General features: G+C 37.1%; 1 protein-coding gene across 9 annotated transcripts in view; it reads left to right on the top strand.

The window, feature by feature from the left end:
• Window positions 1–16,951, top strand: part of DMD (dystrophin) — a 2,324,635-nt gene that overhangs the window by 532,723 nt on the left and 1,774,961 nt on the right. For all 9 annotated transcript variants that reach the window (XM_045994540.1, XM_045994546.1, XM_045994545.1 and 6 more), the window contains exons 3-4: window positions 7,408–7,500; window positions 9,159–9,236. In XM_045994540.1, coding sequence (XP_045850496.1) covers window positions 7,408–7,500; window positions 9,159–9,236 — 171 coding nt within the window. The remainder of the gene's footprint in view (window positions 1–7,407; window positions 7,501–9,158; window positions 9,237–16,951) is intronic.

Genomic DNA, 16,951 nt, shown 5'->3' with positions numbered 1-16,951 from the left:
TTAAAGCCCACAAAATATTCTAGCACTTTGATACCAATATTATAGAAGATAAAATGTCTCACTGATACATTTGGCCCTTTGATATGGCATTATCAATGACAGAAATAATATAGGAGGAGTGGGGAGAAACCCTTGGGTCTTCATTTATTTTCTGATGTGGGCATCCCTGACATTGATCTATTGGGTCAAAGAAAGTTTGTTTCCCTGTCTTGGGTGTTATAAGTCTTTGGTTTATCCCTCTGGGTCCACTCTTCACCTTTTTCTACCCTGGGAGGTTGACCTTTGTGAACCATATCAGCAGACTTTCATGCCCTCTGACTTCCAGTTGGATTTGACTAATGGAAGCATTTACAGAAGGTCCCAGGGAAAGAAGAAAGAAAAATCAGGGAGTTTATTAATTGCAGGATGGCTGCATTCATTAGCCCACTGTCAAAGCTCCCGTCTGGTGACCTTCTTGGCTTTTACTTTGTTCAGGGAACACTAATCACTCTTCCTCTCCAATCTTGAGTCTAGGAGTGATAATAGCCATCCTCTACTACCAGTTCTGGTGGACTCTTTGTACCCTCCCTTCATCTTTGCAAATTGTCCCTTATTAAAGTCTTGTCAAGTTACAAAAATCCTGCTAGGACCCTGGCACCCTTAAAAGAAAGTCTGTTTTTCACCTCCAGGTGATGACATTTAAGAGGAAAGAGGAAGCAAGGAATGTTATTAAACTTGATTAAACATTTTCTATGCCAGGCAACATGTTGGACACCTTATAATCATGAACCCATTCAAACCCATACTAATACTTTGAAGTTGATCCTTTCTGTTTTACTTTGAGGCAAAATTTATAAGGAGAAGTATGGTAAATATGGATTATTTGGCTTAAGTATTTGGGGATGAATTCATGATAGCTAACGTTGATTGAGTGTATCTTACAAACAAAGCAATATTCTAAGTGCGTTTAAATCTTCACAGCAGCCACTTTGGAAAACAGTGTGGAGATTCCTTAAGAAATTAAAAATAGAGCTACCCTATGACCCTGCAATTGCACTACTGGGTATTTACCCCAAAGATACAGACATAGTGAAAAGAAGGGACATCTGTACCCCAACATTCATAGCAGCAATGGCCACAGTCGCCAAACTGTGGAAAGAGCCAAGATGCCCTTCAATGGACAAATGGATAAAAAAGATATAGTCCATATATACAATGGAGTATTATGCCTCCATCTGAAAAGATGAATACTCAAATTTGTATCAACATGGACGGGACTGGAGGAGATTATGCTGAGTGAAATAAGTCAAGCAGAGAGAGTCATTTATCATATGGTTTTGGTTATTTGTAGAGCATAAGGAATAACATGGAGGACATTGGGTGAAGGAGAGGAGAAGAGAGTTGGGGGAAATCAGAGGGGGAAAGGAACCATGAGAGACTGTGGACTTTGAGAAACAAACTGAGGGTTTTGGAGAGGAGGAGGTTGGGGGGATGGGAGAGCCTGGTGGTGGGTATATGGAGGGCACGTATTGCATAGAGCACTGGGTGTGGTGCATGAACAATGAATCTTGGAACACTGAAAAAATAAAATAAAATTGAAAAAAATAAATAATTAAAAATTAAACAATCAATCAATCTTCACAGCGCTACCACAAGTTAAGTAATAGTGTTTCCTCGTTTTGTAGATGAAAAGGTAAGGCAAAGAAAGGTCAAGTTACTTGCGCAATATCACACAACTAGAATGTGACAGAACTGGAATTTGAACCAAGACATTCTGGGTAGAGTGTAAACCTTTTTATTCACTGCATCATACTCTTTTTGTGCTTTGTAAAATAAATTTAATCAGTGCAACTTTTTTTCTTTCCTTTCCAAATTCCCTCTGCCTTAACCTGATGTCTTTCAATCAACTAAAATAAAACACCAAACCAACATTATTTTTCTGTTTTTAAGGGACTACTTTCAAGGCAAAATTTATCTCTCATACTATAAGTCAATATAGTGATCATTATTGAAGGGACTAGTATACAGAAGGGGGTGTGAGGAAGCTCCTTGGATGCTGGTCATATTTTATTTCTCCATCTAGGTGGTGAAAATATTAATGTGTTCAGTTTGTAAAACCTAATTGGGCTAACTCTTAAGATATATGTACTTCCCTGTGTGTATAGTATACCTCAATAAAGTTCTCTTATAAAATACTTTTTATAATCCATACCTAATAAAATAGTCATCTATGAAAACTGCCAATTTTTACTGTAATGGGTTGCAGTAATTTTATGGGAGCAGGTCAGCAGTAACCACTATTATGTTTTGAATTATTTTTGGTGTTTCCAGTGCTTTCTGGTGTTTCTAGTATCTAAAGATTTGTAATCACAGAGAAGTGTCTTGACTTTCTGAGCAACAGAGTTGTCCAGAGGCTGACCTTTGTGAAACCAGAAGGTCTTGCTAAATAACTCCTGTGCTCTTTACCTATTATTGGAATATTTTATTGATCCCTATGTATTTTGAGGTTGAGAAATTGATACAACTCTGAAGAATCAGAAGTTATTTAAATATTTTCACAAAGGCATTTCTGTCCCTTTTAATTTATTCTCACTTTGATTTTTTCACTCTGTTTCCCTCACTTACCAATCAACCTATCTGATTTTTTTTCTTTTGAACCTTGTCTATGCCTCTGTATTTCTTTATATCATATGGGCAATGATCAGGAAGCATCATTATCTCATTTTACAGTCCTTTAATCTTGTTATTTAGGTAAGCAGGGAAGATGACAACATGTAAGTGAATGCAGTAAACTGCTGAGTAATATCAGAAGTTTACTTCTTAAGGAAAATATTAGTCATGAAAGGGACTGAAGACGGAGAGCCACAGGGTCGTGTGGCCCAAAAGGGGCTTAATGTTTTGTATGTTTCACAAAATAATTTTCATATACTTGAAAAGAAAACCGTTAAAGATAGGGAATTTTAAGGAAATATTACTGTTTTCATGACATAAACATCACTTGCAACAAAAAGGCATGGTACATGTAGAAGTTGAAAAAGGGCATAAACAAAAGAGGACTTAATGGAAAGTAACCCAAAGAACAAGAAAAAAAGAGAAAGAGCTTGAAGCCTTTGAGTGCCATCTATGTTTACCAGCATGTAAGTAATTGAATATGGAGTGACATCTTCTTCCTTTGACTTTTCACTCTTACAGGGGTACCAAAGTAAAACAAAACAGAACACACTATATGTGAGCTCTGCACTTTCTAGTAGATTCAATAAGGTACCATAATTGTATCTATATCTAGAATTTGGCCAGAGAAAGAGAAGTCAAAGAGTAATAGAATAACCCCCCCCTCAAATCCTATATTAATTGAGTGCCTACTATTTCCCAAGGTTATCAGCACACCTACACTGTTTCATTTAAACCTCCGAGGAGTGCTCTGAACTGGTATTATTTCGATCCCCATTTTACTAGAGTACATTGTGCCTCAGAAAAGGTAAGTCACTTGCCTGAGTGCAGCTAATGAATGGAAGACTCCAGTTTAAAAGTCAGGGTGTGTGTGGTAATGAGCACTGGGCATTACATAAGACTGATGAATTACAGACCTGTAACACTGAAACAAATAATATGTCATATGCTAATTGAATTTAAATTAAAAAAAGGAAAATAAAATAAAATAAAAGTCAGCTCTTTCTGCCTCTCAAAGGTGTGCTACTTTTGCTATATCATAACTATAACGTTATGGCATGAGGATTTGAATCTAGGAGAGAAAAGAAAACCATCCATGAGAAATGAGATGTTTTGCTTTCCCTGGGTCTTCATACCACTGGAAGAAAAAGACAGAGTGCCTAAAGATCCGTGACGTTATAGGCTAAATATTCTACATTTCACTGAGTATCACTTTAATTGGACCTAGGAGGGGAAATTTCACTCATAAGTGCTTGAAAATACTTAAAAAAAAAACATTCAAAGTGCCTAGGTGGCTCACTTGGTTGGGCAACTGCCTTCAGCTCAGGTCATGATCCTGGAGTCCCGGGATCAAGTCCCTTGTCAGGTTTCCTGCTTGGCGGGGAGTCTGCTTCTCCCTCGGACACTCCCCGCTCTTGTGCTCTCTCTCTCATTTTCTCTCTCTCAAATAAATAAATAAAATCTTTTAAAAAATAAAACATTCATTAAGAGATGAAGGCAACATTTCCATGAATTTGTAACATAAAACATATGCGTAAATGGAGGGTTTGAGGAGGGGAAGGAGGTAGGAGGAGGTAATAACTGGGTGATGGACATTAAGGAGGGCACGTGATGTAATGAGCACTGGGTGTTATATAAGACTGATGAATTACTGAAATCGACCTCTGAAACTGATAATACACTATATATTAATATAAAAAAATTTAAAAATGTATGGGTTCACAGATATTTTGAACCTTCTGTCACTGCCTAATTTATACTGCCAGACCTGCAGTAAATTCATTCAGTCTCATGTGTTAGAAGGATGCTTTGATGGAACGTTCTGAGAAGCATTCTATTAAAGAATGCAAGTATAACAAATAGAAATTGGATTTCAGTTACGATATTTTAATATATTGTTGATTGTACAAAGGAACATTTTTGCCATTCCCTCATTGCTTTCTAAGTATCACAAATAGATGTGCCTGGAGGCCTCTGATTAGCCTACAGTTCTTTACTCCCTCTCCATTTTGTTTGATTCCATGTTAAAAGAAAGAGTTATAAAATACATTGACCTGTTTTCCTTGTTGACAATTGTCTAGACTCCTTGCCCCAAAGCATAAGCTTTATAGTCCTTGTGTCTTGGATGCTAGATGATCCCTATGGCTTTGAGGTTCATGCTTTAATCTGTGGCCCAGTACTCATTTCTTTCTCTATCTGTGCTCTTCTTGAATGACCATTTTGCCACCCACATCCTTCCTGGTTTGACAGATTTTGTTATGTATGTATGTATGTATGTATGTATGTATCTATCTATCTATCTATCTATCTATCCATTCCAGATATATATTTTTACCAAGAACAAGTATCTCTGTCAGCTAACACTATTTTCTTTAAAACTTGACACATTTCAGTGTGTAATATTTTTTTGGCGAGAAGTTTAGAAGCCACTTGCTTCTCAAATGTATCTGTAAAATTTTGCTCCCGGACGAAACAAAACAAAACAAAAGAGAATAGCATTTTCAAGGCACTGTAGACTTTGAACCAATTTGAAAGTGAAACCTTAATATCACCCCTCGAAATGCCAAGTGATTCCATGTTATACATGAGGTTCTTGACAGAATTATAATGCATGCATTCATCTTCTTATTGGTAGAAATCGTTCCTTAAAGTTTCATAAAAAATGGATGCTGTTTTGAGATTTATTTGTACATTATGTGTAGTAAAGGTGTTTTTACATATTCATATTGTGTGTTGTCTTCTTTTTCCCCAGGAACTTTTAAGCAGAACAATTAGAGTAGAATTTCTGAGGAATAACTTGTAGTTACCTTTGTCCAAGCATATATATGGCTCAATTTTCAAAGCTGGCCATAGAAGGACTGGTGGCCTTTTTGCACAGGTCTGTGTTTTCATCAGGTGGAACACCTAGACATTGACAGGACTTGTGATGGACATGGCTATGTGGCTGTATGGAGAGCAGGAATCCTGTTTTCAATCTTGGAAGCTTCAGGGATGCCCTCTTCCTGGAAACCAAGGCTCTTCTTTATTTCTCTTGACCTGGCTGAAATGCAAAGTTTGCAGGTGATCGAGGAATGCATGAGACCAACCCAATGTTGGTTCAATTAGCATCTGAAAACTAATGTCAGTCCCATCCTCTGATAGTTTAGGGACAGTATTTCCTTGTCCCCATACTATGGGAGTTCCCACAGTTATATGCACCTAGGTCCCTGTTACTGCTTCTGTGTAGTATTGTCTTTTGAGAATATTTCTTTTCTGTGCTGGACTCAAAAGATGCACAAGGGCTGGGGGCATGTCTGTTTGATTTACCAGTGTATGCTTCAGCACTTAGCTCAGGTTTACTGGTGCTCAATAAACATCTGTCACTGATAAATTAGGACTTTCCAGAGGACCTGGGTGATGAAAGAGTTGTGAATGATTTCATGTGGAGGGATTGTAGGCTTTCAACCAGAAAAAGAAAATATTTGGGGGCATGACAGAAGAAATAAAATATTTGAAAGATACTCAGATGGGAGGAGGAAAAAGCCTTGGAAGCAGCATGATAATCTAGGAAGAACCAGCTCTCTGGGGTTAGATAGTTCTGGGACGACATTTGGGCTTTACCGTCTTCTAGTTTTGTTGCAAAGAGCCACATGTTCAACCTCTTTGTCTCATCCGTGAGATGAGAATGCTAACCCACAGCTATATTACAAAGATTGTAAGATCCTCTCATTTAGTGAAGTGTTTCTCATGAGTATTTGCTACCAAAATACTAGATGATATGAGTGGTTATTACTCTTTCCCAAGTAAAGAACTGAGAAAAATAGACACCAATATGTCACAGGTGTATTTCAACTCAATTAAAATCATATCTAACATCTGAGCCAGACAATAATGAAAATGGATCATCTTGAGGCAATATCCAAATTGTATTTTGAGAGAAAGCATGCTCTAGGGGTGCAGGATGGTGGACCCTCTACAATTATGATTACAAATACAGGAAACAGTTAAATTGTAAGCATCTACCCAGAACAAACTGTAGGTAGTCTTTGTTTCTCTGTGTGTTTCCTTCTCTCTCCTTCATAGAATCAGCATTCAAAAAGTTGAGTTAATTAGACTAATTAGATATCTAACTCGGGTTATTAAAAAACATACTTAAATAGATTTGACCTAATGGTGATATATTTTCTTTTTGTTTTTGTTTTTTTTTTTTCCCTTTTTATTAATTTTTTCAGCGTAACAGTATTCATTCTTTTTGCACAACACCCAGTGCTCCATGCAAAACGTGCCCTCCCCATCACCCACCACCTGTTCCCCCAACCTCCCACCCCTGACCCTTCAAAACCCTCAGGTTGTTTTTCAGAGTCCATAGTCTCTTATGGTTCGCCTCCCCTCCCCAATGTCCATAGCCCGCTCCCCCTCTCCCAATCCCACCTCCCCCCAGCAACCCCCAGTTTGTTTTGTGAGATTGAGAGTCATTTATGGTTTGTCTCCCTCCCAATCCAGATGGCCAACAGACACATGAAAAAGTGCTCCACGTCACTCGGCATCAGGGAAATACAAATCAAAACCACAATGAGATATCACCTCACACCAGTCAGAATGGCTAAAATTCTTTTTGTTTTTTACTTGGAGGTTCTCTTTTTATCCTTCGCTCTTGGCAGATGAAGAATTAGATACATTAAATATTCTTAAACATAGCTTTAAATTTTAAAAGGCATAATCATGGAAATGGATCACTGGAAAAGTGCTTTGTTTAATTGGGTGTATTTCATATTTCAGTTTGGGAAGCAGCACATAGAGAACCTCTTCAGTGACCTACAGGATGGGAGACGCCTCCTAGACCTTCTGGAAGGCCTGACAGGGCAAAAACTGGTATGTGACTTATTTATAAGAAAGTTCACATTAACCTTAGGAGAATTTACTGAGAAACCAGAAACTAAGTCAGTATAGTTTTTCTAGATCTAATAAAATTCACTAATTTAATAATTCCTGATTTAACTAGCAATACAAGACATATTCCTGAATAAAACAATCTTACAATATTATTTTTATTTTGGGATATTCTATCATACACAGAACTAGAAGGTAAAATCTTTCAGTCACATAATTTATGCTAATTAATAGATGTTATTTGCTTGTAATGTTTGGCATCTTTGTTACTGAATGTTTTATAATAAGGTTTTTATTCATCACGAGTTTTTAAGTTTAATTTCATTTTTATTGCGACAAGAACACTAAACTCAAGATATGGAGAATGGGGTGTTGCTGGTCAACAGGTGTAAAATTTCAATTATGCACAATGAATAAGTTCCAGATATCTGCTATACAACATTATTTCTATAGTTAATAATACAGAACTTACTTGACTTACTATGGGGTTACATCTCTATAAATCCATCACAGATTAAAAATTTCCTATATTGACAATGCATTTATAACACATAATCTACTGAACTTCATAGTTTAGCCTAGCCTAACTTAAACATGCTCATAATGCTTACATTAGCCTATGGTTGGGCAAAACAATTTCACACGAAGTTTGTATTATAACAAAGTGTTGACTATCTCCTATAATGTATTGAATAGTGTACTGACAGTGAAAAACGGAATGGTTGTAAGTGTATTGGTCATTTACCCTCATGATCTCATGGCTGACTTGTAGCTGTGGCTGACTGCCCCTGCCCAGCATCATCAGAGTATAACACTGGATATTGCTAGCCTGGGAAAAGATCCAAATTCAAAATGTGAAGTATGGTTTTTGCTGAATGCATATCACTTTTGCACCATTATAAAGTCAAAAATTCCTAAATCAAACATTAATGTCAGGACCAACTGTACTTTATTGTGCCCTTAAAAATTTCTTGAGATGTAGATCTCTTTTCAGAAGTCAATATGGCAGGCATCATAATGGTAGAATTTCTAAAACTCCACAACTGGATAAGTGAGTTAATCTGCATATTGTAATGTACTATGCAAGTGTCAGTTTAGAAATGATAGGATGAGATGGGATTTTGGGGGTTGAGAGTGAGGGTTGGAGGACAAAAGATGATTGAGGTTTTGAGCTTCAGTGATAAAGGCAACTTAAGGTAATGTTGACAGAAATGTTTTCCTTTAACCCTATTTGGCATTATATAATTATTCTATGCTCAAGTCTCTTTTATACTTTCCTTAAATGTGTGGAAATTACCTCACTTAACTACCTTACTAAGAAGTCCTTATGCAATGTTGTTTCTCTTTCCTGGTCATGCAGTAATCCCCAACTGGGCTGTGGAATGAAGAGATGATAACCAAATAGCTTTTTTTGAGGAAAAGAAAATGCTATCATTTTTCTTGAGGAGTGGTTGATTCATGCTAAGAAAGTCCTATGACAAGGACAATTAACCCAAAGCACTTAAGTATATTATATCAATGCCTCACAGCCTATGCTCATTTAAAATATACAAACTTTGAAGTGAAATATATAAATGTTTCATTTCTAGTAGATTGTCCCTCTCTGCTGGGCAGTAAACATTGTTTCATTTTGCTTTCAGCCAAAAGAAAAAGGATCCACAAGAGTTCACGCCCTGAACAATGTCAACAAGGCACTGCGAGTCTTGCAGAAAAATAATGTAAGTGGAGGCCTGGACAGAGTCTGGATACCATGAGACAGCATGCTTAATGTTTGAGTGAGGGCTTTGGCTCCCCCAAAGCAAGGAAAGCTTCTCAAGTTCTCTTGAGACTTAAATCAAGTAAACTTAAATCAAAGTAGTGATTTTTTGGAGTATGTGTTCTGGTTCATGTGCATCTCTTGGTGGCTAAAATGATTCAGGAAATAAATGTATGCAGCCACAGGGGGCAGGGAAGGGTATGACTCAGACCTGATAGGGCACTCGGTGTTGTTTTCAGATTTTACTTGCGGTTACATTTGGAGGACAGATTAAGTCCAGTGGCGAATCTCAGTTTTTTAAAGAAGTATTCTGTGCAACAAATGGCTTTACTAGGCTGACTATTATTTTTTATGTATCAAGTATGTTCAGACATGATGATGATAAGGTTTGTTTGAATTAAAGCAACATTTATTACACACCACATCGAAGTATGAAAGTTACACAGAACAATCACTATTTCAACTCACAGAACTGCAAATTTGTTTCCTATTGCTAGGTTTGATTTAGCTGAACTAGATGAAAATATGTGTATGGATTAGAAAGTCAACAATTATACTTAAATAAGTATGATGATGAAAGGAGTTTGGTCTCCTTAGAGTGACTTTGAGATTCCTCCCCTCTGCCGTAATGTGTTAGAGGAGCCCTCCTTTCTCACCAGCTTCCTACAATCTTTGTAATCGACCAATACATTTACCAGGCACTTAGTAGCTTCCTAATTACATTGCATCTCTTCTTCAAGGATAAATTCAAATACCTTGCTCACATACTCTTAAAATAACCGTCATCAGTGATAGATGAGTTATGATGTGTACTTGGCTTTCCTGTATATGTTGTTCAGCTCATCTGATACAGAGAAGGCATCACGTGGAAAATGATAGTGAAGGCTGTGCAGCATTTGGTTGATTTTATCAATTTAGGGGTATTGTCATATTTAATCTATGAAAAATTGCTTTCTAGAAACATTACACTTTTTAAATTATTTTCTGAAGTGATTAACTGTTTATTTTCAAATTTTCAGGAAGAATTTCGAATTGCAGACAGAATAAGATGGTCTATAAAATGTTTGCCTCAATATTAGTCTGATAGATCCTTTTGAAAGATCAATATCACATAAATAAAGAATATTGTTTAGAGGGGCATCTGGGTGGCTCAGTTGGCTAAGTAGCTGGCTGCCTTTGGCTCAGGTCATGATCCCAGGGTGCTGGGACCGAGCCCAGCATCAGGCTGCCTGCTCAGTGAGAAAGTGTTTCTCTCTCTCCCTTTGCCTGCAGCTCCCCTGTTTGTGCTCTCTATGCGTCAAATAAATAAATAAGACCTTTAAAAAAAGAGTATTGTTTAGAGATATTAAAATTTACATGAAGAAAAATCCTTTCAGTTTCCCATATTCCATTATAAAATATGAAAGCAAGGAAGACAGAAGAAAATTCAGATAATTATTGGATTCAGTCTATTTGATGTAGTTGATCCATTTCCACCAAAAAAAATATCATGTTAAGCAATACGTTGTTGGATCTTTTTTTAAAATAGTAGATTAATGTAGCCATAGATTTTGTTTGATAAGAGGTTTTTCGCCCCCACATACTGGTTATTATGAATTTTTGGCTTTCCCATATATGTTGTATTATTAATTTCACAGTTTTCAATATAAGACCAGAAGGAATTCTGGCAGTAAAACAGAGAAACCATAAAAGAAAATCTCTGTGACTTTGGGATAACCAAATTCTTCTTAGATGTGAAACCAAAGGCATGATTCAAAAAGAGAAAAATTAACTTGAACTTCATCAAAATTATGAGTTGTATGTTCTGGATATGAATCCTTCATTTATGCACTCCAAAGGTATTTTCTGCCTTTGGGTTATATTTTTACTTAATGATAAAGCAAAATTCTTCGTTCTGGTACAGGTCATTTTTATAAATGTTCACATTACAATGTTGTGTCCTTTTAAAGACATATTTACCTACCCAAAACCATTATGTTATTATATTTATTTTCATCTATATAGGCTTCTTTGTTCTATCATTTGAATTTGAATCTATATTTACCCAGAATTTATTATTGAATTTGGCATGAGGAATGGGTTAAGATTCAGGTTCGTGGTTTGTTTTTTTTTTTTTTCATTTGGAATCTAATTGTCACAACACCATTTATTAAAAAGAATTTTACTTACTCATTGCTCTCTAATTCTAGGTATGTCATAAAAATTTCCCAGTACAAATATTGTTCTGTTTTTGACTTTAGTTCAGTTCCATTTTTCTCTTTTTTTATACATGCACAAATACCATGCCCTATAGATTACTGCAGTTTTATACATCCTGGTATCTGGTAAACTAGGTTCCCCTTTTTTTCTTGTTCTGTGTTTTCTTGGTTATACTGATCCATTGTATTTCTCTCCTTATTTTCCCATCATCTTTTAAATTTCCATATAAATCTGTTTGGAATGTGATCAATAGTGAGTTAAATTTATAGATCAGTTTGGGAAGAATTGATACCTTTATACTATTGAGCATTCCAGATTTCTCCTATGATTTTTCTCTATAGTTTATTTATTTTTAATGATTTTAGGTTTTGCGGGGCACCTTGATGGCTCAGTTTGTTAAGTGACTGCCTTCGGCTCATTTCATGATCCTGGAGTCCCAGGATCAAGTCCCGCATCCGGCTCCCTGCTCAGCAGGGAGTCTGCTTCTTCCTCTGACCCCCTCCCCTCTCATGCTCTGTCTCTCACACTCTCTCTCTCAAGTAAATAAAATCTTAATAAAAAATAATTTTAGGTTTTGCAGAATGAGCAAAAAATGGGCAGAAAATTTGAACAGGAACTTCACAAAAGAGGATGTTCAAAAATTAAAGAATAATGTAAAAAAAAATTCAACCTCAGCAGTAATTAGGGAAATTCAAGTTAAAAAAATGCAATGAGAAACCAATACAAATTCATAAAAATGGCTGAAATTAGAAGGGCTAATAATGCTGAAGGTGAGGGTTTGGAATAATTTGAACTCCTAACTGGTAGAAATGTAATTCAGACAACTATTGAAAATAGTTTGGCATTATATACTAAATGCAAAACTGCATAATTCTTATAACCCAATAGTTTTGTACTGCGGGATATAATTGCCATTTCTATGCATGTATGTGTCTGCGTTGTATGTGCATATGTTTATGTGGAGAGAGAAAGAGAGAGAGAATGTTCATAGCAGCTTAATTTGTAGTAGCCCAAACTGGAAATGACTGTAGTATATTCACATGACAGCATATTATAAAGTGGTGAAAATAGACAAATGATAGCTATATACAATACATGGGATGTCAATCCCCTGAAAGAGATTTGAGCCAAAGAAGTGAGACACAAAAGTATACCTACTATGATTTCTTTTAATTAGATTTCAAAAACAGGCAAAATTGTTCCATGGGTTTAAAAGTCAGAAGAGTGGTTACATTTTGGAAGGAGTGAAGCAGTAAAATGCATGAGTGAATCTTCTCGGGTGTCAAAAATATTGCATATTTTGACCTGGTGCTTGTTACACAGGAGCATTTGCTCTGAGAAAAATTTTCAAGGTCTACACTCAAGTATACTTTCTCATGTGTATGTTTTACTTCAATTCCTGTTTCTAAAAATGTTTAAAAAACAGAGGAACCTATAAAGTTAAAGTAAACCTAACCTTACAACCTCTCAAATGCCAAACAATGACCTATTTATCAGTCTGACAATACACCCCGTATTTTCTCATGAAATTGTTTAATGAAATGTGATAAGTAAGTATACAAAATTAGAATGTGATTAATGCATTTTATAGGTGTTTTCTCAGACTGTCATATTTCTTTCTGAAAATACAAAACCTTGAGAACCTCCCATTGTTTGAGCAGCCAAAGACCCTGAAATGATGGCTTTTTAGAGGAGCCCTTAAAGAGCAGATTTCCACAATGCTCCCATCCAGCCAAGGGCCTTAATAGGGAATGGCATCAAACTGAAGTCTCTGTATGAAAGGGTAGAATCTCAAGTAAAATATTTTCAAGTGGAAACCAAAACCCAGAGTGAAATAACCTTTACTTAAAGTTGCCCCAGGCTAAAAGACACAGAATATAAATGTTCAAAGGTAAATTTATTATCATTTTATACTTCTCGGTTATTTTGTAACAGAAGAAAGTACAAAAGAAATGGAAAAGATTTCAAGAAAATGTGTTTATTAGTCTCTGACTAATTGTATGTTTACCATAAAGAGTAAACATACAATTAAATCAAAGAGAATGTTCAAGAGCAGGATTTTTTCCCCTTAAATATAGGCTTAGGTATTCTATATTAGATGAATAAATGAGCCTAAGGCAGGATATCCATAAAATGGCATATTAAATAAAATAGTAGATAAGACCATTTCAAATTTCCTTTTAAAAATGACAGATTCCCAAATTAGAATCAACTGTAGAAGGAAGGCCTTGATTGGAGATTTTAAGAAATCATACCTTAAGCAATGTTAGTATATTTACATTCAGCACACTATTTATTGCATGTCTCTTATGTGTTCGATTGTATTCTAGGTGGTAAGAACACTGTAGTCAGTGATCAGAACAGAAACAACCCTTTATGCCATAGAGTTTACAGTTACATACCAGGGGACATTAAACATTTAAAATGTAGTGATAGCTAAATGAACTAATAAATCATAAACAGAATAGGAGGTATGGGAAGAACTCTCAGTTAAGCTGTGATACAGTTAAAACATGGAAGGAAGAGAGGGAGTGAGCCATGGGATTTTCTATAGGAAAATGGTCCAGGGAGAGGAACAGAAAGATCTTGATGAGAGAGAGAGAGAGAGAGAAAAAAAAAAAAAAAGTTCGCAAATAGGACTCACAAGATAGGACTGAATGTGGAGAAAACACAGGCGAGCAGGGGATCAGAGAAGCAGCAGAGTGGGTTTCCTGCATATGTTGGCTTTCCTATATATATATTGTAATTATTAATTTCACAGTTTTCAATATAAGACCAGAAGGAATTCTGGCAATAAAACAGAAAAGCCCAAAAGAAGGGAAGACAAGAAGGGAGAAGGGAAAACATGGGAAGACATGGTTAGGTTTTGAACTTTGTGCTGAAGGAGATGGCAATGACTGAAACTCAAGGTGCTACTATATATTGAACTGCTAATAAAACACGTTCTTTTAAGATTAGAGAAAAAGTTAAATAATAACATAGAAAAACTTACAAGTACTTAAAAAGAGTACATTTTTACCCAGGAAAGTTATAATCAGTAATTAAAATATGATACTGGAGCACCTGGGCGGACACAGTCAGTTAAGCATCTGACTCTTGGTTTTGGCTCAGGTTAGATTTCTGGTCCCTGAGATCGAGCCCCAGGGTGGGCTCTGCACTCTGCTTTAGACTCTCTCCCTCTTAGTCTGCCCCTCTATCCCACTCTCTCTCCCTCTCTCCAAAATAAATATATCTTTGAAAAAATAAGATCAAACATTATGCAACTTACTGCATAATAGAAATACTACTAAAACCACAAAGAAAATGTAATGGAAATTTTTTTTTTATATTATAAGCCGCTTTATTTTTCCAAGAATTAGAATGTCTGTGCAATGCATGTGGGTGCAAAATCCCGTACTGAGAGAGTACTCTAGTTGGGTTGAAATGCTGCTGATAACAAAAGTGACAGCTAAAGCAAATTATTAGCATAAGGTTAAAGCACAGGGCCTGGCAAATGCTGCCAGGGGCACTACACAAAAGGAATGTCTTTGAAGACTTTTTGTGGGGTCCGGCAGCCACCCCCTGAGTTCTCTTAGACCCATTGGGTGGAAGGGATCTGTAAAGCTCTTTGCATCCATATACTCCCTTCCCCATTTCTGCCTGGTTTTCTTCACCTTATCCTCCACCCTGACCATTTCATTGAATTCTCTTCTCATCTCCTCATTCCTCATTCCTCATTCCTCACATGCATATTATATGGCCTTAAATTCCTGGAGGCAAGGAGCCAGCCCCTTGTTGGTTTTTCTTTTGGCCTTCCTGGGTACACCATCCGCAGCTAGGCACTTTGGCTCACTGGCTCGCTTTCCCTCTTCCTTTTGCTTTCCCTCACTCCCTGGGTTTTCTTCTTTTGGCTTTGCCTTGCCCTCTGGCTTTCCCTCACTCACTGGCTTTCTATTTTCCGTTTTTGCCAAACTCCCTGGCTTTTCCTTGTCCTTTACAATTTCCTCATTTCCTGCCTTTTCCTTGTGATTTGTCTTTCCCTCATTTTCTAACTTTTCCTTGTTTTCCAGAGTACAAGCTACTTGTGGTTTTCCCACATCCCGTGGCTGTTCTTTGTAGTCTTTCCTTGGTTCTCAGGCATTCCTTCATTTTCATCTCAGTTTTTCTGTGTTGAGGTTTCCTGCCCTGCAGGGATTCTGGACAGGTCCCCCCTCCTTTTGTAGCCCTGCAGAGTATTGTGGGGGCCAGCGCACGCCTGTGCCTCCTGGAGCTCTCCTATGTCCAAAGTCCCCTGCCCCCTCACAAGCCTCCCAAGGGGCTCAGGGAGCTGGAGTTGGTTCCGCCCCCAGCAACAGCAGTGGACTACCGCAGGCTCAGAAGTATATTTTTCTTCAGTCTTTAATTTTCCATTGTCAGGTTAGAACACACTTAACAGAAAGAAAATATATATACATATATATAGATAGAGAGAGAGAGAGAGAATACATAAACTGTAGATTTAATAATGATTTCCCTCCCATTGATAGCCCATAACAGAGATGATTCTATAAAATATGTGTGCATTATGTATAAACCTTCTGCCCTATAAAGTTGGATTTGCAGGAAAAGCAATAGTTTATAATTTAATATAAATTCCCTAAATCCAAATGTGAGCTCTCAAAAAGACATTCAGAAAATTCTTTGTCATTATTAGGAATGCTCTTCCCTATCCCTGGGAATGGCCAGAGATCAGTAGACCGATGTGGTGCCTTTTATAGGCAGGAGAAAAGCCATTCATCTTCAGTCCATTGAAGTAGCCACCACTGATAGATTCACCACCGAAGTGCAAGTCTTCTGGTGAAACCAAGTGTCTCATTAACAGTTCCGGTATAAAACAGAAAGCCTGCAAAGACAAAGCTGAAGAGACTGTAATGAAGGGAATAGATACAGAAATGTGAAGAGAGTTAAAGGGACTAACAATGAATGGTGAAGCATGCAGGGACTAGCAAGAGTTAATAGCGTTTATTCCTAAACCTAAAGAGACCAAAGGGAGAGAGCTGTTACCTTAAACCAGTGGAAGCTCCAACCTTGTGAGAGGGGCCACTGGTCAGCAACTGTGATGTATGTATCTAGAAAATGAAGTTACTCCCAAATCTTGGCCTGCTGGGGGAGTTGGGAGAAGATTGATACCTTGGTCTCTCTATTTGATTCTCCAGTATCCTGCCAATGCTACTCATTGCTCAAGCTCAACCAGAGCCAGAAGGTGAGAGATCCTAGGTGATAGTCATTTTAAACTAGATGAGTCATCTAATACACAGAAGGGGTGAAGGACTGGGGAGGAGACAGAGAATAACCAACACTCCAAGTATTCTCTATTTTCTGGTCAAATGTGGACTTGAGAATGTCTGTACTGAGTCTTTATGTTGCCTAGGGTTGAACCTTGCTGGGTGTACCAGGAAGCCATTCACTTTTGAAAGCATACCACCTCTATTTGCTGACAGGGAGCAGAGACGGTTTCTG

Source organism: Meles meles, chromosome X, assembly GCF_922984935.1.
Source record: "Meles meles chromosome X, mMelMel3.1 paternal haplotype, whole genome shotgun sequence".
Taxonomy (NCBI): domain Eukaryota; kingdom Metazoa; phylum Chordata; class Mammalia; order Carnivora; family Mustelidae; genus Meles; species Meles meles.
The sequence above is the reverse complement of the archived record's forward strand: the minus strand, read 5'-3'. Positions and strand labels throughout refer to the sequence as shown.